This window comes from Orbicella faveolata, unplaced genomic scaffold (genome assembly GCF_042242905.1).
Source record: "Orbicella faveolata isolate gen_17 unplaced genomic scaffold, um_ofav_v1 contig_2, whole genome shotgun sequence".
NCBI lineage: Eukaryota > Metazoa > Cnidaria > Anthozoa > Scleractinia > Merulinidae > Orbicella > Orbicella faveolata.
In genome coordinates, this window is record NW_028301547.1 from 12,648,285 (window position 1) to 12,672,998 (window position 24,714).

At 39.5% G+C, this 24,714-nt stretch overlaps 1 protein-coding gene and 2 long non-coding RNA genes across 3 annotated transcripts in view; all 3 read left to right on the plus strand.

Moving 5' to 3' along the window:
- Positions 1–330: 330 nt before the first annotated feature.
- Positions 331–3,473, plus strand: LOC149112004 (uncharacterized). Its single transcript, XR_016207003.1, has 2 exons — positions 331–1,791; positions 3,001–3,473. It is a non-coding gene; the product is annotated as an uncharacterized LOC149112004 (long non-coding RNA).
- Positions 3,474–7,218: 3,745 nt separating this feature from the next.
- LOC110046835 (uncharacterized) overlaps positions 7,219–24,714 on the plus strand; it is a 75,981-nt gene continuing 58,485 nt past the window's right edge. The window contains exon 1 of the mRNA XM_089289660.1: positions 7,219–7,581. Within this exon, the coding sequence (XP_089145786.1) occupies positions 7,234–7,581 (348 nt within the window). The 5' untranslated portion in view covers positions 7,219–7,233. The remainder of the gene's footprint in view (positions 7,582–24,714) is intronic.
- On the plus strand, positions 7,591–21,846 carry LOC149112005 (uncharacterized). The gene is made up of 2 exons (XR_016207004.1): positions 7,591–21,491; positions 21,703–21,846. It is a non-coding gene; the product is annotated as an uncharacterized LOC149112005 (long non-coding RNA).

The following is a 24,714-nucleotide window of genomic DNA, read 5'->3' on the forward strand; positions in this document are numbered from 1 at the left end:
ACAATCGATCGCTACTTGTTGGCCATTCTTATGTTTAAACAATCTAGTTACCAGTTCGAGAAACGTCCGCAGAACGTGATCGCAATGCATGCCGGGAAGGGTCTTTACACCTCGTGCGCGGGAAAACCATAGGCAGCCCAAGCTCTCTCTGTGAACCACACAAGCAACACAATATGGCATCGAATATGGCATCAAAAATCCCAGGCTGAAATGTACCCACGGCCACAAATCCACCGCAGAATTCAAGGGCAAAGGTTGATCTTTCATTTCAATCCTCTAGCCACACAGTCGCAGCCCTGCGAGCGACGCCAGGCGGCTCTTCGCGTCCCCAGTGAAACGATAAAACTATGGAAGAGCTCCGTGTCGTTTGATCCGCGACCCAACGACCGTTGAAATCGGCTTGGTAGCCTCGTCATGTTGGCAAACCAAGACTCGCGGGGGTACTAGACCGCAATTTGTCAAATTTGTCAAACGTAAGATCAACGGTGAAAGCTCCGTAGAAACTGAGGAGATACAATCATTTTTGAAGTGGAAATCATGGTAAGTTTTCACGTTTACGCACCTTTGAGTTACTTGGTCCTCGCCTCACCAATTTAACTTCATCTCCCCAGAATTCGTTAAGAATTCTCCCGAGCAAAACAGAGTTCAATTTGCTTACGGCAATTTCTTTCTCTTCGTATGCTCTAGACAGAATTTTGCTGGCTTCCATTACAGTTTCCTCACAATATTCGTAATTCCACAATACCCTAAGAGAAGCAAATTTAGTTTATCAGCTCGGGAATATTTTATACAAACAAATCAAAGGTGCATAAACGAGAAAACTTACCACGACTTCCACTTCAAAAGTGATTGTATCTCCTCAGTTTCTACGGAGCTTTCGCCGTTGATCTTAAGTTTCTTTGGTTTTGAAGCCATTTTGCAAAAGCGTTCTGTACGATTGTTATTTCGCATTGTAAATTCGACCTGAGGGGATCACAAGAAGTTTAGTTGACAAATTGCCTGGGTCCTGGCCTGGGTCGTTGGGTCGCGGATCAACCGACACGGAGCTCTTCCATAGTTTTATCGTTTCACTGGGGACGCGAAGAGCCGCCTGGCGTCGCTCGCAGGGCTGCGATTGTGTGGCTAGAGGATTGAAATGAAAGATCAACCTTTGCCCTTGAATTCTGCGGTGGATTTGTGGCCGTGGGTACATTTTAGCCTGGGATTTTTGACTTCGTTCGACAGGCTGTTCCGACTGAGGTGTTTCGCCTTGTCCTCTCTTAATATAAAGGGAAACTCGGAATTCAAAAAAGTCGCTCAAAGCAAGTTCAATCGGTAAAATAACCACACCAGGAGCAAACAACACACGTATGGAATAAGGTAGACCAGTTTTATTGAGAATTTTCACTCTTAACTACCTCCATGGATATCTTGTAGAAAATCCCATATAAACCCTCATAATTCGATGCCATATTGTGTTGCTTGTGTGGTTCATAGAGAGAGCTTGGGCTGCCTGTGTCGATACAAGACAAATTTTAATCACTCAAAAACCAGTTCTCGCTTTCCAAACTTTGACGCTAGTAACGCTTGGCAAATGGGCCACGACTCACCAGAGGGTATTTTTGTTGGGCAAGAACTGCTCTTGGACTTTGCTGCCTGGCTCGATCTGACTTCGAACGTCGATAACACGATTACGGTATATCAGCTGCCTTCGAAGCTTCAGAACACATTTTGATTCTTTAAAACGTGCTGATGACTTACGGGTTTATCGAGACTTTATGATGCCTCTCAACCACCAGGCAGGCATACAAGGTACTTTAAAACAATGCTTAAGATATTAGTTGACAGAGCTCTAATGCGGCACATCTCTTTTTTGTTCGATGAATTTCGTTTGACGCTCGATCGATTCACGTGTTGTGTTCACGTCACAATAACCGATGTAAACAATCTGTTCCCAGATTTCCGCTCTATATATGCTGTGAGATTTGATTTTGACTTCATACACTGTAAACAGTCTGCCTGTTTGCTGTTCAACAAATAAACTCCTAAACACATGGCTAGGAAAAGCCAAGTATTTTTGCATACGTTATAACTCGAAAACGAAGCAAAAACCAGCGACAAAAATACAGTGCCGCCTTTTTCTATTACATTGAAGACCACATGCAAAAATTCAAGCCCTTTCGCGAAAATTTTTTTTTCACCCAAATTGTCACTTAGCATGGTTTTGCACTCACCCCTTCAATTATAAAACAGCAGACGACTTTTTTTTAATATAGCTGCTATCCCCGGCCAAAATGAGAGTGTGGTATCACTCAGTACAAAAAATAAAAACAAAAAAAAGCATGCATCATTGTTGTAGCTAGCAATGCTACAACGCATGCGTCTTACATGTTATGTTCTACCATAAGGAAAAGCACTTAATGTTTGTGGGTAGTCCCGTATGAAATGTATCTTTCACCTAACATATAGTCGACTTTGATGCTGGCTACTCTGTGCATGCGTTTGGAGCAAATTTTTTTTGTTCTTAAGAGAATAGCACCACATGGATAGCACAAGATTTGCAAAACCACATACATATATTTTTTGTCATGTTATCAAAGAAAGCAACACAAGTATGACATGTTTTGCATAATGCACACTGGTACCTATAGCTACCCCGCCCAGTCCCCTTTCCTGCAAGGCTAATTGATTAATTAAAACTAATTAATTAAACAAACATTAGAGTTTACACCTTATGGCGTTATGAAATTATTACCTTAGCGAACAGCAGCCCCCTAAACCATCCCAATCATGCACTCTGCACTAACTAACTGGTGAGACAATCTCAGATAGTGCAGTGTATAATGTATAGCTCAGACGCAGTATTCACAACACAGTTCCTGTATAACCCCTACCAAGAATAACTTACAATTAATTACATAATGTCAACACAGCTCTTGAATTTTACTGTGTTTCACGTCGATTTTCGCTCATTTTAAGTTACAGCAAACATGGGAGATGTGTTTTTTTTTTTTTTCACAGCTGGAGATAAATGGAAGAAAGTCGAATGTCAGATGAAGAAATGGAAGAGGAAAGATTTAATTTTTACCGATAAACAAGAACTAAATAAATCTAATCATCAAATTGTCCCAGAATATCACGTTCCGTTACCACCTTTGGCGATAACAACAAAGCCACTTAAATTTAATACACACTGATATCTATAAATACAACTGAGAAGCGATTCAACGAGAAGTATTGAAAGAAAACAGTGCTCCTTGACCAAGATTAAATCCTTCATTTGTGAATAATTCCCCTCTCCCCTCAAAGACTTTCAGTCTAGGTGCCATGGAGTCTGCAACAATATTTGAACAGTTTCCTGGTTTTTTGTACAATTTCACAAGTTTCAATGCCTCTTACTTGGGAATGTTTTGGCTGCGGATACGAACTTTTTGTTCTTTTTGATAGAGATAATTAATGGATGAAATAAACATACTAGTGTAGTTTGGAAACAACAGATGATATTTCTTGAACCAAGTTAAGCGTAATTCCAAAAGATATACAGTCACAGTAGCGCTCTTGTATCATGCGAAAGATGCTAGAACGCATGTGTATGACATGTTAGAGTTCTACCACAAGGAAAGTGCTCGATGTTAGTGTGTGATCTTTTTGAAACGTATCTTCCACTTAATATATAGTTGACACTAATGCTTATTAGGGGTGGATGGGGGGTTTACATTGACTCTCGCATTATGAAAACGTGTGATCACTGGTGGAAAAAAAGGAATCAAAACAATGGATAAACTTCATTGGAATGCCTATCGCTTGTTTAGGCAAGTAGTGAAGTGTGAGATTCGCATCACTGAACATACAGGAAAACATTCGCTCTGAATTCATAAACAGTAAAGGCAACACCAATTCAATCTGGAAAGTCGTCTACCACTATGTGCGCAAAAAGAGTGCTCAAATCACAACATCTGAAGACCCTTTGGCCCAAGCCTTAAGTGTAACATGAAGAAATTATCCTTAGCATCTAAGAGCTGCATGGTCATGTACATTGTTAAAAGTTTGCAGCTTTCTCTCACTTTGGGCCAAGCAAACAAGTACAATGAATTCTAAAAAACTGTTGCTGAAAAGGCACAGACCTTGACTGAAAAACTTAGCTTTACTGCCTTTGACAACAACAGCCAGAGCAATGAAGATATGAGCGAATGCAGCAGTCATCTGGAGTTCGACTTAAGACCTGTTAGAGAACAAGACCCTATAAAAATAGTTAAAGTGCCTATGAAGTAAAAAGTAATTGCTGCTGATTTGAAAGGCTTTTCAAAGTAAAGAAGAATGGCGTTTTCCTTTTTGCAATATCTTTTTTCATTTTGGAGATATTCATGTTTTTGTATTAGAAGTGATGACCTCATAGGTTGTTCCACTAAAGCAGTTCAACACTCAATCAAGAATATCTCTAGAAATATTAAAGCAGTGTTCTTTAAACCTGGCACCAGAAATGTACATCACAAAAGAAACAAAATGACACCTGTCATGCTGTTGCCATGGCAACAGTTATGCTGCTGGTCCTGTTTTAATTACAACTAACATTACCAGATTTTATCTTAAACAAGGATCATCCACTCCCAACAATCTAATGGGAACAGTTAAGACAATATAGGAATCGTGTGTTCCGAGCAAGACCCTCTGTCCCTTTTTGAAGGGTTGCAAATTGGCATATTTGGTTTTTCACAGAAAGAGACTGGAGCCAAAAGTGTTGCCATGGCAACAACACAGGTATCATTTTGTTTCTTTTGTGGTGCCAAGTTTGAAGAACACTGCTCCAATATTTCTAGAGATATTCTTGATTCAGTGTTTTACTGTTCAAGTGGAACCACCTATGACATCATCACTTTGCTCATTTGCATAATACAAAAACATATATATCTCTAGAACGAAAAATGATATTCCAAAAAGGGAAACGCCATTCTTCTTTACTTTGAAAAGCCTTTCAAATAAGCAGCAATTATTTTTTACTTCATAGGCACTTTAAGCCTTGCCCGTCAAATAAGGCTCCTGGACCTCAAAAAGTGACTAGTTGCTGAGATCCTAAAAGCTAACCTTCCTGTTACACTGCCAGTACTTACAAATTTAATCAGCTGTTCTCTCTGTTCTAGTATTTTTGAAGAATCATGGAAATTGGCAGAAGTAGTATCTTGCATCAAAGATAAAGAGGCTGATTGAGATTATCCATCAAACTCTCATCCATCTCACTCCTACCAATAATATCTGATGTCTTCTCTTTAAATTGGTTTTTACATGTGTCTTTTGGCTTTATTTTCTAGTATTTTCCCAAATGCTATCCGTTATAGTAAAAGAGCGGAAATTCTGTTGTATTTGGTTTCATTTTCTCCTCTGAAGTAAAAAATTAACTCATTTTTGTGTATTCAATTTTCTTGGCTTTTGTTGCGTGGCAAAGAAAAAAATACAATTTCTTGTTTTCTTATCAGTTTTACACATCGAGTTGACTTCTTTTTGTTGATACTTTTTAATATTCTGGCCCTTCATTTATTCAACTTTAAATAAATGATGTCTTGAAACCTGATCTTGTGTCTGTGGTTACTGTGCATATGGTTTATTTTTGCGGTTTCGCTTGCTCTGAAATATTTTGAGAAAACACCAGGGAATTAGGGGTGGGTCATGGGCAGTTTTATGCAGACGTCAACGGGTTAAGAATTAAGGAACCAAAGATGGACAACTTCTGAATGACATTTTCATTGGAAGAAAAACTTTTTATGCCCTGAGCAGGATTCAAACCCACATCCCCCTGATTACCAGTCGGGTGTGATCACCACTACACTATCGGAGCAACCATGGCTAATCTAGACAGTGAATGGGAATGTTATGTGGTTATCCCATGCTAATTTTTTTCTGCGACTATATGACACTGGAATGACAGGAACGACGATTCACAGGCAGATGAGAGAGGAGAATACAATTTATAAACAAGTTATATGGTCTCTCGAGCCAGCAGCACATCAATGCCCAAAGGAGGGTCACAAATGGATTCACAGTCCAAGCCTCAGCCAAATGTAATTAAGTAGAGAGGTCAGATGTAATTAACTAGACAGTTCAAGAAGCAGCTTAGAATCATCAATGTATCCCATTGATTGACGGTGATTATTGTCACATTTCAGGTCATGGAAGGTATGGCCTTGTACTTGCAAGCAAAAGAGCTAGTGAGCCTATACCCTTACTGTGTCAACTTCTGCTCTTGCTCTGTGCAATGGGTTTTCAACTTTTGATCATACACATCATGACATAATGAAATCAGAAAAGTTTGCATGTACACCTTTCCTTAGCATTGAAGAGCTTAAGTGTAAAATGAAGAAATTATCCTTAGCACTTACGAGCTACATGTACATGTACATTTTTAAAAGTTCGCAGCTTCTTCAATGCAACTTGAGTTGATAAGTCTCATCAATTTATCATGCTTCTCGTGTGCTGTGTTTTTTATATAAATATGCCTTACATCAGTAAAACCGATCAAGCCAAAGATATCTTTCAAGTAAGGAACCTGGTAATCAAGTTTTTTCATCTCCCCCGAAGAATAGTCACCTCCCGAAGAGGTAATCAGTAATAACGGTCGTCCAGTTAGCAGGCCTCGTGGGCCAGTTGCTGTTTCCCTAAATGTCAACCCAGGCTGAACAACACAATCAACATACTGTTTTAGAACATATGGAATGCTGTAATTCCACATTGGACACGAGACAACTAGTTTATCCGCCGAAAATAAAGTTTTGATCATCCTTTCCACTGGTTCAAAATTCTGTTTATCATATGGTTGATCTTCACCACTCACCATTCGCATTTTGCTTGCTACGTGGGATAAATCGTACTGCAAAAGATCCTTGTCCCAAAGGTTGATCTCTTTAATGACATGATGGCAATTTTTGGATTTGTAAGCGTTGAAGAAGGTTTTAGAAGCTACGCCAGTCCACGATCTTTCATCTGAACCTGATGAGTTTAGGTGGAGTATTTGCACACGGCCATTCGTCTTGTGTAAATCACCACTTGACTTTACTTCGCCTTGAAAAGCTGAAATGTAAGAACAGCCTCTAATCTGTCTAAAATGCGCCGCTTTTAACGCACCTCCAGGAGAACTTAGTCTTGCCACCATGTTGAAAGTCGCCGCATGTGCGACGGCCAGCGGATTGATGACATAACCATCAACATAACAAGTCTCATGATTGGTCAAAAGCTTAGCTCCCCCTTAGCTAACCAATAACAGCAATGATTGTTACTTTCACCGATATTCCCACAACTCTTAGAGAGACCATGCGAGTAGATTTCAAGATGGTTACCCACATGTTTCGACGGTTTGGGAGAGGTGTCTTCGTTGACCCTTTCCTGAGAAGGCAGAGCATACGGCTTGTCTCCTCCTCACCACGTGTGATTTTTGCTGCTAATAAGAACTTGCAGCATCCATTTCTTGTCGGTAGTAGTTTAGTAGTGAGACCGGCTGCCATTTACTTGGGTATCCGTTTGTTCGCCGACGCTGGCGCTGCACTTACGAGGGACGAAATTCAGACGCGAGTGATGGATGTCTTAAAACTTTTTGATAAAGTAAATGCTGAACAGGTAAAGTTTTTTTAATTTGGTAGTCCAAGATGTTTTCGTACTTGTCTAGTTCGGTTGGTTACACTTGTAATGGCGTAATGGCTGCCTGTCCCATGGGTCTTCGACGCATTGCGCGCTGATAATTTTCAGCCCAGCGAAAGGGCAGTGCAATGCTAAGACCTGATGGAATTAGTTGTTTGACTTCCTTGAAAAAGGAAATAAAACTAAAATATTTGTTTTTTTTACCTGGAAAACTTCACGACACCTGAAATTATGTGTAGTAGCTGAAGGGAGATCGAATTCTTGGAAAACACCAAAAAACAGTTTAGGTTCGATGCACTTCAACCTTATTCCCCAATTCGGACAGATGTTCCATATTGGTAGTGAGAGACTGCAATGCTGTGCCTAAAAAAAAAAATAGGCACGCAAGGCGTGCAAGAGTTATTATTTTTTTTGTGGTGTCGGAGATAGGAGCATTTGTGGAGCTGTTTACAGTAATGATTTGGTTAATTTGTCAAATTTTTTTGGTTGCGATGTACAGCAAAAAAGAAACTGGGAATTTATGATGTACATGCGATGTTACATCGGTCGTGGTAAGATAGCTAAATAGTAAGCCATAAAATGTTTGACTGAACAAACCACAGTAATCTGACATATCTCCATATTAATGTAGATACCATCTTATTTTCTAACAGGCAATTTGATTCGTTCTTTGATACAACCCATACTGTGATTGGTGTGACACGCGCACATGCATAACTCCCTCACTCACCGATCACATAGCCCTTCCAACCCACAAAAAGAATTTTTGTTCAAAAATACTCAAGTTAATTAAGAGACCTTTACGCATTTTATACGAATCATAAGTTTACCCATTTTACACAACACAACACTACTTCACCGAAAATAGAAAGAAAGAGAAAAAACCTCTGACACTGACAGTCTGATTTAATTAAATTGCACTTTAACTTGGTACCACGCAGTCTTCAAAGAACATTTGAGCAGTTTTCATACCTTTTACCTTAAAAGATATCGGACTGAAATGAATGTCATCAAATAAAACTATAGCCTGCGTAACAAGCGTTTCTGTGGGGTTCGGGTTCAGTGCGAAAAATGGAGTGAGTAAAAGACGGGGGAGGGGGAGGGGAAGGAAGGAAGGAAATGCTTGCAGACAAACCACTGGATTTTGAAAACCGCCCACTTGGCCTTTCATGCCTGAGTGCGCACACTGAGATTTCGTGCTGTCATCGGCTGTCATAAATAAACCAATAAAATCTTTGGCCTTCCGTAGCGGAAGTGAACTTTGAACCAAAATAAACTTTACTTGTCAAAATATGTCTGAAACAACAAGCACACGGTGGGAACGGAGAAATCTCGATGAATTAAATTTGGTAATTTATAATCAAGCTATATTTCTACACAATCCATCTAAAAGGAAGGACTGCAAGGGTGAAGGTTTAGCACAAATATGCCAGAAAGTTAAAATGTGAGAAGTATTCCAGTCGTGTTAGTAATCCTTGTGCTCGCATAACTCAAAATCTTGGATCACTGTACTCATTTGTCCAGGAATCGATACAAGGTAAAATTAGCAAGTCAACTCCCACAAAGGCAATTCCAGTAAAGAAGCGTTTACTGGAAACGCCAGATCTGCAAATCGGTTCGAGTGTTATCGCCTGCAGCAAAAACAAACAACGGAAAGTCTTCTCGGCAAACTTTGGAATTTGGGCAGGAGAGGCTTCAAACATCTGAGAGGGGAAATAACGATAATCTTGACCAGTATCTGAATAAAGATAATCTTCCCCTAGGCGTCCTCCAAGTCAAAGTTGTTTATAAAATTTCCTCATAAGAGTTCCCCGCGATGAGACGACTAAATTTTTGGTAAGGCAAATATGTGACAAAAACTTGCATGCCGCAGCTAACACTATAACAAATCATTCAGAATTGTACCCAGAGGTTCTAAATGCTGTCAACAAAAATGCTTCTAATGAAATGTCAGAGTACCTACGACAACATGTTGCCATGTAACAAGCCAGACGAAATCACTAGGTTTCCCACGCAGTAGTGCCAATTTTCTGTCCCATGGTTTATTATCTTGTCCTTGGCGCATGTGGCATTCAAGAAAGTGATGTTAAAATAAAAGGAATAGCTGCAAATTGTGTCGCGCTTGCTTCTGCAATAACGTGCAGGCTTCGAAAAACCAAAGCGTCGGCATTGCACTACAGGATTTCTACCGTACTGTAGAAGCTGACGACTAAATCCTCGTTCAGTGAGAACAGTTAAAGTGTTTTGTAACCAAGCTTCAAATGCGTCTTCCCGTTTTGTCTGGCACTCAAAGGTATTAAAATACCTTTGATCGACACATGTCAATAACATTGGACTAGCCCAGCTAATCACGAGCTCTGTTTGCTGGCGAACGGAGGTGTTCAAAATCCAGGGGTTTGTCTGCAAGCGTTTCCTTCCTTCCCCTCTCCCACCCCCTCTTTCTCTTTTTTGGTTCTCGCCCCATTTTCCACGCAGACAAAACACCGAAAATCCCGTTCCTCGCTCTTTCTTTGCTTCCAAACCCCACAGAAACGCTTGCTACGCAGGCTAATAAAACTATTAAACTGCTACTGCAGAGACGTAGAAACCGTCCAGAAATGAAAGCTTCTTTTTTGTTTAATATCCTGGAAACAATAGCCGATAAGTTGTCAGCTCCAATTGAATTTACTCCCATATAAAAAACAAAAGTGTTAAGTTACCATTTGTAACTAAAGATAGCAAACATCTCGTGGGAAAGAGTGGTGACTATTCATCAGCTCTAATTGAATTTACTCCCTTGCAAAAAACAAGAGTGTCAAATTACCCTTTGTAACTAAAAAATAAAAATATCTTGTTATATTTGTATGCAACAAGAACAAAACAATCGTTACCTGCACTTACTATTGTAAACATTAGAACTCTTTCAAATCTAAATAGTCTCGTCTCCTCTAGAACATGTCCTAAGAACTAGAAGTGACAATTCGTGACCTCTAATTGAATTTATTTCTTGTGAAAAACAAAAGTATCAAGTTACCTTTGTGACTAAAAATGAAAATATCTTGTGCCATTTGCATACTACTAACTCATGAACTGTTTCAAACCTCAAGGCTCATCTCGTTCACAACTAAAATCCTCAGCCTAACCCACAGAAAATGTCGAAGTAAACCCAATATATGAATGCTTCCTCCTCTTTTATAGAAGAATAAATATGGTCATTCTGAACCCTGCCAGGATCAAATCTTCTCACATACCATTTACCTTTACAACAAGAAATTTGATTGGCTGTTTATAGTAGATCCAATCTGATTGGTGTGACACACATACATCTCTCACTCACTCGTTCGCTCACTCATTCATCCATTGAGCCGTCCATAACATACCTAACACGCCGACTAAGAGGTATAATAATTGATTTATTATATATTAAATTATAAATTAACTATTGAAAGCCAATTGTCTCCCAAAAGAACTTGCATAGTTACCTCGACCAGGGCTTGAAATTGTGACCAATATGGTTACAATGTGACTTTACTATTCATCTTTGGCGACCAAAAGTTGTGGTTTAATTGCCATAATGGCGACTAAATTGAGGGCTCTCAATAAGTTTTGAAGGAGATGGCTGATAAAAAATAGTAAGCGGCTGATAAGCCCTGGAGACACGGGCACCTAGTGAGGTCCGGGGCACCTGCCAGAAAATTTTGAAATCTTGAGTCTCGCAACGTTTTCAAGAGGTATTTCCCACCAGAAGGACAATCACAATTGAGAGTAAAGAACTTTTATTAAATCTACATTGCAGTAACTTCCTCCTGTACCTATTTTTGTCGCCAGAAATTTTCACTCCTGGTCAGACAGAAGCCGTAAATACCATTTTCCTGGAGACATTTTAAGCCAGGCTCTCTAATTCCTGGAATCGTATTTAGAGAACATAACAAGTAATAGAACTAGTTGTTGTCTACAGATGTTAGGAATAAACTTGAGGTTTGTTGCTTGGAGAAACAGTTTGATCAAATTTGATCAAATTCGTAGAATAAAGTATTACTAAATTGTTCCTGTTTTCGCAATTTAGAAACTGGCTGAAATTACTAATAGCTGCGAAGTGCCAGGATATTCTGCAGTTAAACTTCAACCAAACCCAAAGTAGTTCTACTAACTTCCGGTAAACACTGACTTCTGTTTTTTTCCTGCAGTGCTACTGGCAAAGGTCATTCTGGTTCAATGACTCTTAAAATGCTAAATAATTGTATCAAGTTATCTTGTGCCAAAAAAAGGACACTTTTAGCAAACCATGTGGTTGAAGTTTTAAAATGTTAAACACTCACCTTTCGGCGTTTTGAAAACAGTGTTGGAAATCACCAGTTCACCCAACACTAGTCTCGTCTCAAATCTTTTACTTGTCACAAAGCTCATCAAAAATCTCAACCATCACCAAACACGTTGGTTTTCTACTCTGAATTACAGATAATTCCTTATTGTAAATGTATTCTATGTTCACGTGATCAACTTGTTGCTCAAGCGTAGTTACATTAATCTGTTTGGTTGTTGATTACTGTCATGGTCCTTGTCATGATATGAATTTCCGTTTTAGTCACGCGCCTATGAGTAACGAAGCCATGAATCTTTAACAACAGCGGGAAAAATATTTTCCAGGAGACCTTGTCTTCTCTTTGTAGCCATAACGCCTGTGGTTTTTCAGTCACAAGCAATGTCACACTGAAATGTTATGTAACAGCAGAGAGGAGTCCTGGTAACTACTCGGTATGTAGCATGGACTTTATTGTCCCTGCAGGGTTTTGGCCCAGATGGTCAAAACCCGAGGAGGCACCCTGGAAGTCTCCATGTATAGGGAGAAAAATTTCGCTGTAGCAGAAAAAATCTTGATTTTTGAGAACATGGCTTGCAAAGGATTGCTGAAAAGTATGCAAAGGATTGCCGAAAGTTTGCTGGGGGTCGAATAAACACTCCGCGATCAAGTAAATTCTCTTCCAAATGGCGGAGATTCTGATATAGAACTAAAATGGAAAATGATTTCAAAGATCCCGGAGATGGATTTTGGGATGAAAACAACTCGGAAGGTATCTGAAGTATTGGTAAATCTTGATATTCGAGGCGAGTGTGGCTTCGCTTGCGTTCAACTGTGACTAAAATACTTCTGATCGCCAGTTCTACCTTTGGCATGTTGTTTATTCAGATCGCTCATTTGTGTTGAGTAATCTTACATGGCATAGAGCTTGTGTCATGGCTGGGTGACTTGGCAGGAATCCAAAGGTAAATGTAAATGTTTTGCAGGGTTTCTGTTGAGGACAAAGAACTTGACTCTAATTTGCATTTAAAGATTAGAGCAGTGACAGTAACACGATGCTTCTGTTAATAACCTGAGTATCAGGCCTTTCTTAGCAAAAGGATAGGGGAAGAGGGGAATTGCAGAGAAAGGCCTTTTCTTTGCTGGGTGCTTCCTTCTCCTCTTGTCTCAGAATAAAATCGTGACAGCAAGTTCCAGATGATTTTCTCAATTGCTGTTCTGCTTTCTAGATACGTTTGCTCTTATAACAAGAAAAATGGTTTGTTTCGTTATGAAATTCAAACAGCAGAGTGGTTTGACATAATATTTTGTTTCTCTATAATTTTTTAACAATAACAAACAAGGTGGGTGAGAGTCCAGTTTAAGAAGGTCAAGATTAAAATCTCCTAAGATGATGCAGAATGTATTCTCCCTATCAATCTTTTCAATAGTGGAGTTAAGAAAATCCATAAAGTTTTGCATGTTACCTTGAGGATGCCGATAAATAACACCACAGATCATGTTATGTTGAGATCCATTTTGCATTTCTACCCACAGAGCCTCAAAGTCATTTGTTGATAATGTAAGATCAGGTCTGGTTGTAAATAATTGATCCTCCTTAATATAAAAACCAACTCCTCCAGCATTTGAAAGACTGGGTTGAAAAGTGAAAGAATAACCTGGCAATTCGGTATTGGGTAAAAAACTTTGGTCAACTTCAAGCTTAATCTCGGTGAGACACACTGTTGAGAAAGGCAAATATAATTCAGACAGCATATGTTGCAGATTATCAAGGTTAGCTGATAAGCTCCTAATATTGTAGTGTAAAGCAGAAAAGCATTTGCCAGAAAAATATTCATTAATATAATGATTTAAACTATTTTAGACTTCCTTCATAGCATAGAAATAGCATTTTTCCTCATCTTTTTTTTTTCTTGTGTGTTCATTTGTACTCAAGTTTTCTTGCTGACCTGTATTTTATTTCTATTTAATGCTGATGTTAACTGGCTGCCTGGCTCCGCTAGCCCCTATGGTTATTCCAGGCAGCTAGTACTCAAATTATTACTCTTAATATTTTCATTGAAATTGTAATTTTTTCTGTAGCAAGAATGAGTACAAATAAAAAGATTGATTGATTGATTAACCTTTTCTTCTGTAGTTCTACAGAGTGAAATTTTTGTAACAGAAATATTAGTTCCCATGAAGGAAACCTTTCTTTTTCTCAGAAAGTACTTTCTGTCTCCTTTCAAACAAAAACTCATGGCTGTCTGGGATGGATTGAGTTAAATAGAAAGTGTTGGTTTAGTTTACTTAGTTGAATGTTTGGATAATAACCATGATAAGATGTCTAAGTTATCGGAACATTATGAGTGGTAACATTTACAAAAAAAAAGATGTAGAAGTTTCAGTTCATACAATAATGTTCAATTCACCATTTCCACATCCCCCGTAATACACCTTGTTTGCCCCCCAAAATTTTCCATAAGCATTGTCTAAAGTTCAACAGGTGCCCATTTTTATGAAGCTCAATTTGGCGTAGAGATTTTCATAAAGCTCTACAACTCTACGATTTCGTCACCAGTCTCCTCCTACATGTTGGAAAGATACATTACTTCCTACTTCATAGCTTTTACCGTAGTTGTGTATTGTCACTTTGGTTACCTGCCTGTTTCATAACATATGATTTCAATTAAGTGTTACTATGGTTTACAGTGTTTTAATCGTTTTCAATTTAAAATTCTGTATTGAGTTTACCCTCTACCTTCTACACTCTATGCTCTATGGTTCTATGTATGGGGAGAGGCCTACAGCTATTGTAGCAAATATTAAAGCACATGGGGAATGGTTAGTGTTATTACGGTTTACAGTATTCAATAATCTTTTTAATGTACCATTCTGTATTGAGTTTACCCTCTATGCTCTACGCTATGTTCTACCACCTACATTCCACTCTCTACGTTCTACCAGGCACTCTCTTCAATCTACGCTCTACGCTCTACGCTCTACGCTCTACGCTCTACGCTCTACGCTCTACGCTCTACGCTCTACGCTCTACGCTCTACGCTCTACGCTCTACGCTCTACGCTCTACGCTCTACGCTCTACGCTCTACGCTCTACACTCTACGCTCTACTTTCTACACTCTACCATCTACCATCTACCTTTTAAGCCCATCTACGCTCTACTCTCTACATTCTACCAGCTACTTGCTCTACGCTCTATGATCTACCATCTACCCTCTAAGCCCATCTACGCTCTACTCTCTACGTTCTACCAGCTACTCACTCTATGCTCTGTAATCCACCATCTACCCTCTAAGCCCATCTACGCTCTACTCTCTACATTCTACCAGCTGCCATTCTGTATTGAGTTTGCCCTGTACGCTCTACGCTATATGTTCTACCATCCACATTCTACTCTCTACGTTCTACCAGGCACTCCCTTCAATCTACGCTCTACAATCTACCATCTACCCTCTAATCCCATTTATGCTCTAATCTGTACGTTCTACCAGCTACTCGCTCTACGCTCTATGATCTACCATCTACCTTCTAAGCCCATCTATGCTCTACTCTCCGTCCTACCAGTGTCATATCGAACTGTTGTGGAACTGTCAAATTATAGGTGAACAATGAACTCTTAGTCCGAAAGTAGATCACGATGATTGATTCATTTAAGTTGGAATGTTAAGTTGTTTTTGGATATTTAAGATTGCAGTTCTAACTTTATATATTCATTAGCGTTTACCCACTTGCTTGAGACGAGAGTAATAAAGCATCATTATCAATATGAAAACCAGCTGCTTGCTCTATGCGCTACGATCCACCACCTACCCTCTAAGCCCATCTACGCTCTATTTTCAACATTCTACCAGCTACACTCTTTGATCTACGCTCTAAGCTCTATGGTCTATCCTCTAAACCCATTTGCTTGGAAGGTTATTGGAATTTTTTAATTTTTTAATTTTTTAACAAAGACTAGTGAGCAGCACAAAGGAAGACTTCTTGTAGTTGTAAGGTTTTACATTTTTTCTGACATGTGTCATCTGAATGGTGGATGATAATGAATGATGTTGTTTTAAGTGCCTATGAAGTAAAAAATAATTGCTACATATTTGAAAGGCTTTTCAAAGTAAAGAAGAATGGCGTTTTCCTTTTTGGAATATCTTTTTTCATTTTAGAGATATTTACGTTTTGTACGGAAAGTGATGATGTTATAGATGGTTCCACTAAAACAGCACAACACTCAATCGAGAATAACTCTAGAAATATTAAAGCAGTGTTCTTCAAACTTGGCACCAGAAATGTACATCACAAAAGAAACATAATGACACCTGTCGTGCCATTGCCATGACAACAGTTATGTCGTTGGTTCTGTTTTAATTAAGTCTGAAATTCCCAGATTTTATCTTAAACAAGAAGATCTGTTAGATCTTATAACTGCGCTTTTAAAATTTAACTGTTTTCTTAGCACTACAATGGCAATGCAGTGCATGTTCCAAAGCAGTCCTTGATGATTCATTGATTACTGTAGACCCCCCATCACTTGATCAACACAAACTGTATTATTGCACCATCAGTCGTACTCGTAGTCATTGTGAAATTTCCGATGACGTAATGTTCTTAATCTGGAACTTTCTTCGGGATATGTATGGGCAGGAACGATACGAACGCAATAATAATAACACTATTAAAAGTCATGATTAAATTTAATTGGTTTTTTAATGAGCGAAGGGCTAGCAAAGAAGTCACACGAGTCACATAATTCAAGAACTCCGTTATCCACTGCTATCTTTAGTACAGTGGTTATTTCCCTACCAATGACGTAATCCTTGCAAGTTCTGACATGTTTTTGCTTGGCGTGCAAATATTTAATTTTCCTTCCGATCTGTGAACTCGCTGCGATGGAACAGCCAAAGAATTTACTTCATTTGCCTAAAACCACAAGAAATACTAGCAAAACTGCAAATAAATTAATGACCGTCGCTTCTGCTGAAATAAACTTGCAAAGTAAACACGATCTTATTTGTCACCTAGGGAAAGTGAAAGCTGCAACATTAGTGCATTCCATGGCTGACGTAATACTTTTTTTAGCATGTTTATTATTCCCTTTGAATCCAACGCTTCGATAAAACCAAAAGAAAATATATCTTACCCACAACAAAGAAAACTGTACAACATCCGTAAAATTGTCCGTGTGTTAATGTTTCAACAGCTTTTGGCGAACAAACACCGCACGTTGCATGACTCGAAATTTGGCCGAGCGGAGGTCTGCGTCTGGTCACCGACAAAAAAAACAAGATCTGTTAGATCTTATAACTGCACTTTTAAAATTTAACTGTTTTCTTAGCACTACAGTGGCAATGCAGTGCACATTCCAAAGCACTCCTTGATGATTCATTGATTACTGTAGACACCACATCACTTGATCAACACAAACTGTATTCTTGCACCATCAGTCATACTCGTAGCCATTGTGAAATCTCTGATGATGTATTGTTCTTAATCTGGAACTTTCTTCGGGATATGTATGGGCAGGAACGATACGAACGCAATAATAATAACACTATTAATAGTCATGATTAAATTTAATTGGTTTTTCAATAAGTAAAGGGCTAGCAAAGTAGTCACACGAGTCACATAATTCAAGAATTATGTTATTCGCAGCTATCTTTAGTACGGTGGTTATTTCCCTACCAATGACGTAATCCTTGCAAGTTCTGACATGTTTTTTGCTTGGCTTGCAAATATTTAATTTTCCTTCCGATCTATGAACTCGCTGCGATGAAACAGCCAAAGAATTTACTTCATTTGCCTAAAACCACAAGAAATACTAGCAAAACTGCAAATAAATTAATGACAGTCGCTTCTGCCGAAATAAACTTGCAAAGTAAACACGATCTTATTTGTCACCTAGGGAAAGTAAAAGCTGCAACGTTAGCGCATTCCATGGCTGACGTAATACTTTTTTTTGTAGCATGTTTATTATCCTGTTTGAATCCAACACTTCGATAAAATCAAAAGAAAATATATTTTACCCACAGGAAAGAAAACAACATCCGTAAAATTGTCCGTGTATTAATGTTTCAACAGCTTTTGGCGAACAAACATCACACGTTGCGTGACTCGAAATTTGGCTGAGTGGAGGTCTGCATGTGGTCACCGACAAAAAAAAAAAAATAAATAAACCACAGGTAAACCATGAACTGCGTTTGGCCCGTGGCCGCGTGGTTAACAAGGATCATCCACTCCCACCAATCTAATGGGGAGAGTTCAGACAATATGGGAACCATGTGTGTTGCGAGCAAGACCCTCTGTCCCACTTAAAAAGGTTGCAAATGGGGATATTTGGATTTCCACAGACAGAGACTGGAGCCGAGAATGTTGCCATGGCAACAACATAGTAGGTGTCATTCTGTTTCTTTTGTAATGTACATTTCTGGTGCCAAGTTTGAAGAACACTGCTTTAATATTTCTAGAGTTATTCTTGATTGAGTGTTGTGCTGTTTTAGAGGAACCACCTATGACGTCATCATTTTCCTCATTTGCATGATACAAAAATGTGAGTATCTCTAAAACAAAAAAAGATATTCCAAAAAGGAAAACGGCATTCTTCTTTACTTTGAAAAGCCTTTCAAATAAGCAGGAATCAATTTTTACTTCATAGGCACTTTAACTAGTAAACAACATCTCCACGTGGTCACAAAACATCCACTAAGTGTTCAAAGTCACATGACCTAAGTATTTGCACTTTTTGAGTACACTATAACAAAATGTCCTTCACATCAGTTAGCATGACTACAGTTAAATGTAGATTTAAAGACTACCATTCTACCATTGTGCGATTTACACTTTAGCGAAAGCCATTTAGTTCTGTTACTGTATTTAACCTCCCTGAATAAAGGGAGTAAAGACCCAACTGGGTAACTGCGAAGCTGGAGGCGCTTCCAGAATTTCTTGCATTTCACTAAAGGCTTTAAATGTGGAGCTATTTCTAGTACAGCACATTTAAACTCTCCTCTAATTAATAAAGTCCCTCTTGTTGCTGGAAGTATGAAACGACTCAAAGGGAATGTACAGATACTTATTTAGTGGCTTTTGATAGGTAGAAAACTGCAGAGTGCTGAAATTAGCATCTTTGTAAAGAAATAAATCAAGAAACGAAATACTACTTCCGTCAATAGCATAGTAAGAAAGTTTGATACAATCATTCTTGCTGTAGAGACAACTAAGAAACCCTAATAGGATTTCTTTGGGACCCTTCCAAACAAAAAATATGTCTTTTTGTAATGTTTTAATATTTTTAATCGTTTTTTAATTTTATTTTTTAAAATTTTTTTAACTTTTTTTATATTTTGGGGGCCACACGGTTAGAGCTAATCATATGGCCCCCAAAATATAACAACACGCAATAACATGTACATTGAGAAAACATCTCCGAGCTGTGATCACTAGTCGAAAAAGGAGAAGCGATCGGAAACTGTCGCTTTAAATGCTACAGATATTTTATATAATTATAAACCAGAATCAAATCTTTTTCAAGCCCTTAACCATTTTGTTGTTATTGCAAAATACCACATCTTTCTTTCGTGGTTAAACAAAGCCTGTCCCAGCTTTGAAATTTTCAGCTTGTTTCTCAGTGAAAAGATCCTTTGTGAACATGCAATTGCTTTTAAAAATAATACACTGGCGAAATTCAGAGCAAAATGGACAAAACTATGTGTATGAGCTGCCCCAAATATCTTTGTCTCAGAGGATGTGCCACTCCTATTTTTTCTACTTCGTCTTTCATTTTTATTGGCATTTTGTTAGTTTTAATTTTTTTTTCTCTTCTATATATAATTGTTCTGTTTATACATGTTGTTGCCAGTGGTTTCTAGGATAAAGGTAACAAGCATACATTAAGAGCAGAACAATTAATTACAATAAATTAATGAAACAAACATTAAAGGTCAAACTATTTATATGCATAGCCGCTAGGCAGGGGATTGGTTTCTACACCAGCCCCGAATTAGCTACTAGTACCAGCTAATTCCAACCACAAAATAACCAATTCCAAGACTATGAATATCCTACAGTTATGTGACGAAAATTAACTAATTTTAGATTACGCAGTTCGTAATGTGCAGTCTTAGCCATAGAACTTATCAGTTTGTAGAGTTTGTGAGTTCTGGACTCCTTCAAGGAGGCACAGCTTCCTGATGTCACGTCTGTAGACAGATGTGGCCGTTTTCACCTTAACACTGCGCACATAGCCATTGCTGTCTGGAAACACCTCGTCAATCTAGCACAGTGGCCAGCGACCTCTACACGTCTTCTTGTTGGCAATGAGATCCAAGTCACTGACGGCGAAGTTTCGATGAGGGACGCTCCATTTTTGCCTTGTTTGAAGTGCAGGTAAATAATCTTTCATCCATCTCTTCCGAAATGAATCTGCCAGGCATTGTGCTTGGCGCCAGCATTTGCTATACTTGTCGTGACCTTTGAAGACATCCGGTGGGAGGCAGGAATTGGATCTCAAGAGCTGGAGTTTGCTCAGCGTCAGCAGCTCATGGTCAACTGGGTGGTCACTAAGGGAAGTTAAAGGTCTGTCTTTGAGAATCCTTTCAACTTCACACAGCAGGGTGGATAATGTTTCGTCGTTAACCAGCTGTTCCTTTAACAGGGCACCCAAAATCTTCTGTACGGAGCAGATCATACATTCCCAGATTCTACCCTGATGGCTGGCCTCAGGAGGGTTAAATGACCACTGAACGTCGTTCAACCTTAGACTATTATAGATTTTGGCTTGGTCCAGTTGCTCCAGTGCTTCTCTCAGCTCTCTCTCGGTGCCCATGAAATTGGTGCTGTTGTCGCTGTGTATCTCCTTGTAGAGGAGTCCACACCCACATGGGTAAATGGTGGATCTGTCAGAGCGACTCATGCTGACGGGAGTTGGGCCATAATCTGTTCACCAGGATGAGCATTTTGCTTGCGACAATTCATGCAATTCGCCGAAACCCTCCATACTGCCAAGAGACCATGTGCTATCCAGAATCTCTGTCGGATGAGGGCCAGAACTTGAGAAGGACCACAATGCCCCTGTTGGCTATGACAATTCTGGATGATCAAATTTGTCACGTGATGTTTACTTGGAAGAATAACAGGGTTCTTCGTTTGGAAAGAAACAGGAGCATTCTCGAGGTGACCTCCTACTCTTAATATTCCCTCAGCAACGAAAGGGTTCGAGTTGCCTATTGGACTAGACCGTGGAACACACTTCTTCTGGTTCCCCGATGCTCTTTGGCCTACCACAGCCAGCTCTGCTGGAAATGAATCATGCTGGACAGCTTTGACGATGATACTCTCTGCAGCAATAACTTCACTGACAGTCGAGGGCCCCTTGGGAATGCTCTCTGGATCCTTCTTAAGGAGGCCAACCAAGTACTTCTTGAAACATACTAACCAGGCTATGGCCTTTCGAAGACTGTCCCAGGATGAATAGCGGGACAACGGCAGTTCCAACATTTTACCCTGGTCGATCACGTTCACACGACCAGGGCATTTTCTGCATTCACTGTCATCTTGAGGCAATTCTGGCAACTAGGATGGTTGTTCAGGCCAATTTTCCTTGTCCTTCCACAGAAACTTTGGGTTGTGAAGCCACAGCTCCAACTTGTGTAGTTCGGAACCTTTCGCCCCTCTGGACGCGATGTCGGCAGGGTTTGCAAAGGTGTCAACATGTCGCCATGGACGTGGTGTGGATTCATCATGTGTCGTTGTGACTCTGTTGCCAACAAACGTGTGAAATCCTCTTGATTTGTTGCAAATGTACTGCAAGACTACGGTAGAATCCGTCCAGTAGATTGTGTCATGTATGGGATACTCTAACTCGTTCCGAATCAGGCAATTCAATTTCACAGCGACCAGTGCAGCTGCTAACTCAAGACATGGTATGGACACCACTTTCAGGGAAGTGATGCAAGATTTGTGAAGAACAAAAGAAAAATGGAGAGCACCCTTGTCATCGACAATTCGGAGGTAGGATACTGCTCCATAACCATATTCAGAAACATCTGAGAAATGATGTAACTGAACGTTGACAACCATACCGAATTCTGGTGGCTTGAAACATCTGGGAACTGATATTGTTCTCAAACATGCAAGTTCCTTCAGCCATCCTTGCCATACAATAGAATCTTCATCAGAAATCTCTTTGTCTCAGCCATACTTCTGCTTACATAGGCTCTGCAACAGGCTCTTGGATGGCAGAATGATGGGCACGACGAACCCAAGAGGGTCGTACATGGAGCTTACAACTGACAAGATTCCTCTACGTGTGGGGGCTTTTCCTTCATCCATGATGCAAAAGTTAAAGTCGTCTGTTTCCATGGCCCACTGCACTCTCAAAGTGCGTTCTACAGGGAGATCCTCCAAATCCAAGTTGACAACAGAGGGCGCTCTCTCTGTCACTGGAACAGTGGCGATTACTTTCCTGTCATTACTAATCCATTTGGTAAGCTGAACCCCTCTTGACAGCAATTCCTGTAACTGGCCAGACAAACGTGCCGCTTTGTCAGTCGTAGGGACAGACTTAAGGTATCAGCCAGGGTTCAAAGTGCAAATTTTGGAAATGTGTTTTTGAGACATTCAGATAAAGCTTCTCAAGAGCTTTCTTTTTATAAAAATTCCACCAAAACATATTATTTCAGTGCAAAGTTATTAGACGTTGAAGTTTACTACACGTTAATTGTTTTAATTATCCGCTGACAAGTCCTGTCATTTTGGAGTAACTAAACCGAACAATGGCATATACAACATGCATTTGCAACCTGCAAAACAGTCAACAGACTTGCGCATAAACAACTACATTTGAATCATGTGGTGCCAGAATGACCAAAGGAGGAATAAACCTATACATTGAGTTTGAGAAACATAAGCTCGATCAGATAGCTGCAAGAAACATTAGAGTGTATCTAGAGAAACGTGTGGCTTTCTAGAAGTAAAACTATGGCATCTCCGAAGAAAAACGTACGAGGACAAACATTATGATATCACATGATAAGAATAGAATCTACCTACTGCTTGCAAACAGTTCTAATCACAGCCAGGCCCGGTGTCACAATATATAATGCAAGGAAGCAAAATGTTCACGAAAGGTTTTGTATTTTGTCCCTCGAAAGCAAATACTTTGAGACTTGAACAAATCTTGCAATATAAGTGAGCCTAAACAATGCATAAGTACATGGCAAACACTAAAGGCAAATAATACACATTTGTGTACCGCAGTAGTCATGCAGGTCTGTCGCACCTTTTTATTTATACATGGAACGAGAATTGTGAATTAACTAACCTCTGATATCTGGCCGTAAGATACAGTGTTTTCCTGCTACGTCCCACGTAAAGATTTGGCCTGCTGCATATCACCTGTCAAACGCCTATTGTTATTGCAAGATGATCCCTCTCTGGTAAACATCAACATGGACATTTAGGCGTTATAATCCTATTGCAGGTAAGAAGCCACAAAAGATATATTTTTCTTTTTTCTTGGAATGAAAATTTCGAAAAGTTAAGCGTACTTTTTTAACTCCAAGTCAGCAGACCCTGGACCGATTTGGCTGAAATTTGGCCAGCTTATTGTCAGATAGTTTTCCTCAAAAACTGTGTCTGCGATTTGTGTTTTCTTTTTCCGTTTTTGAATAATCGTCATTTTTTCAAAGGAAGTGCTGATGATTTGTCTCCTCTGACTTTATCCTATTGTTAAAAAAGAACAAATGCACCTGTCAAAAATCTGAGACGTGGTTTTTTAGAAGAACATGTCAAGAAGCAAATGCGATGTTTATCGTTCTCTTTCACTTATTCTTAGTGGGACTGGAGTTGAATTTACACAGACATATGCTTTCCCAAAAAACGTCTCGATTACGCTATCTCTTATGATTTTGAGATTTTTAAAGGAACTAGCCATAATCCGGAACTATTAAGCTTTCAGAAAATGTGTGGGTTGTAGGGGTGTATATGAAAAATGAAAGTGCTAGTGCAATCCGTGCATGGACGGTCCTGAAGGGTGGCTGATACCTTAACACAGTTGTCTACGTAGAAGTTCCAGTCAACAGTGGTAGTGGTTTCCACATCAAATTTGCCCTGATCCGAGGCCGTCTTCTTGAGACAAAAACTTGCGTAACTTGGAGACGACATGGCTCTGTACAAGTGCACTAGCGTCTGGTAATCAACTGGCTCTTTGGAGAGATCATTGTTTGGCCACCACAGGAATCTTAATGCGTTACAGTCATCGGGAGCTACCCTCACCTGGTGGAACATGCCTTCCACATCAGCAACCATGGCTATGGGTTCTTGGCAAAAAAGTATAATAATGCCCAAAAGTCCATTCGTTAGGTCTGGACCTTGAAGAAGCTGATCATTCAAGGAGGTGCCTTTAAACTTGGCTGCGCACAGTCAAACACGACTCTCACTTTCCCTGGTTTTGGAGTGTGAAAAACTGGATGGTGGGGTAAGTACCAGACTGGTGTATCCTTCACAGCTTCCTGTTTGTTACAAGGAACTCGTCTTGCGTAACCGCTGGAGACATAACAGTTGATAATGTCTCTGTACTTCTCAAAGAGGTGAAGGTCGCGCTGGAGTCTTTTCTTTAAGTAGTGCAATCTTCCTAATGCAAATTCACGATTGTTCGGGAGATTTACTGACTTGTGCCTCCATGGCAACTGCAACTGATAGCGGCCATTCACGAGCTTTAGGGAATTTTCCATCTGCGCCAGTGCTCTTTGATCTTCAACTGACATTGCAACCTTTGAGGAGAGCATAGGCTTCTCAAAGTCACTCCTAAATATGCTTTCCATTTGCTGATGAAGAGTTTTGTCAT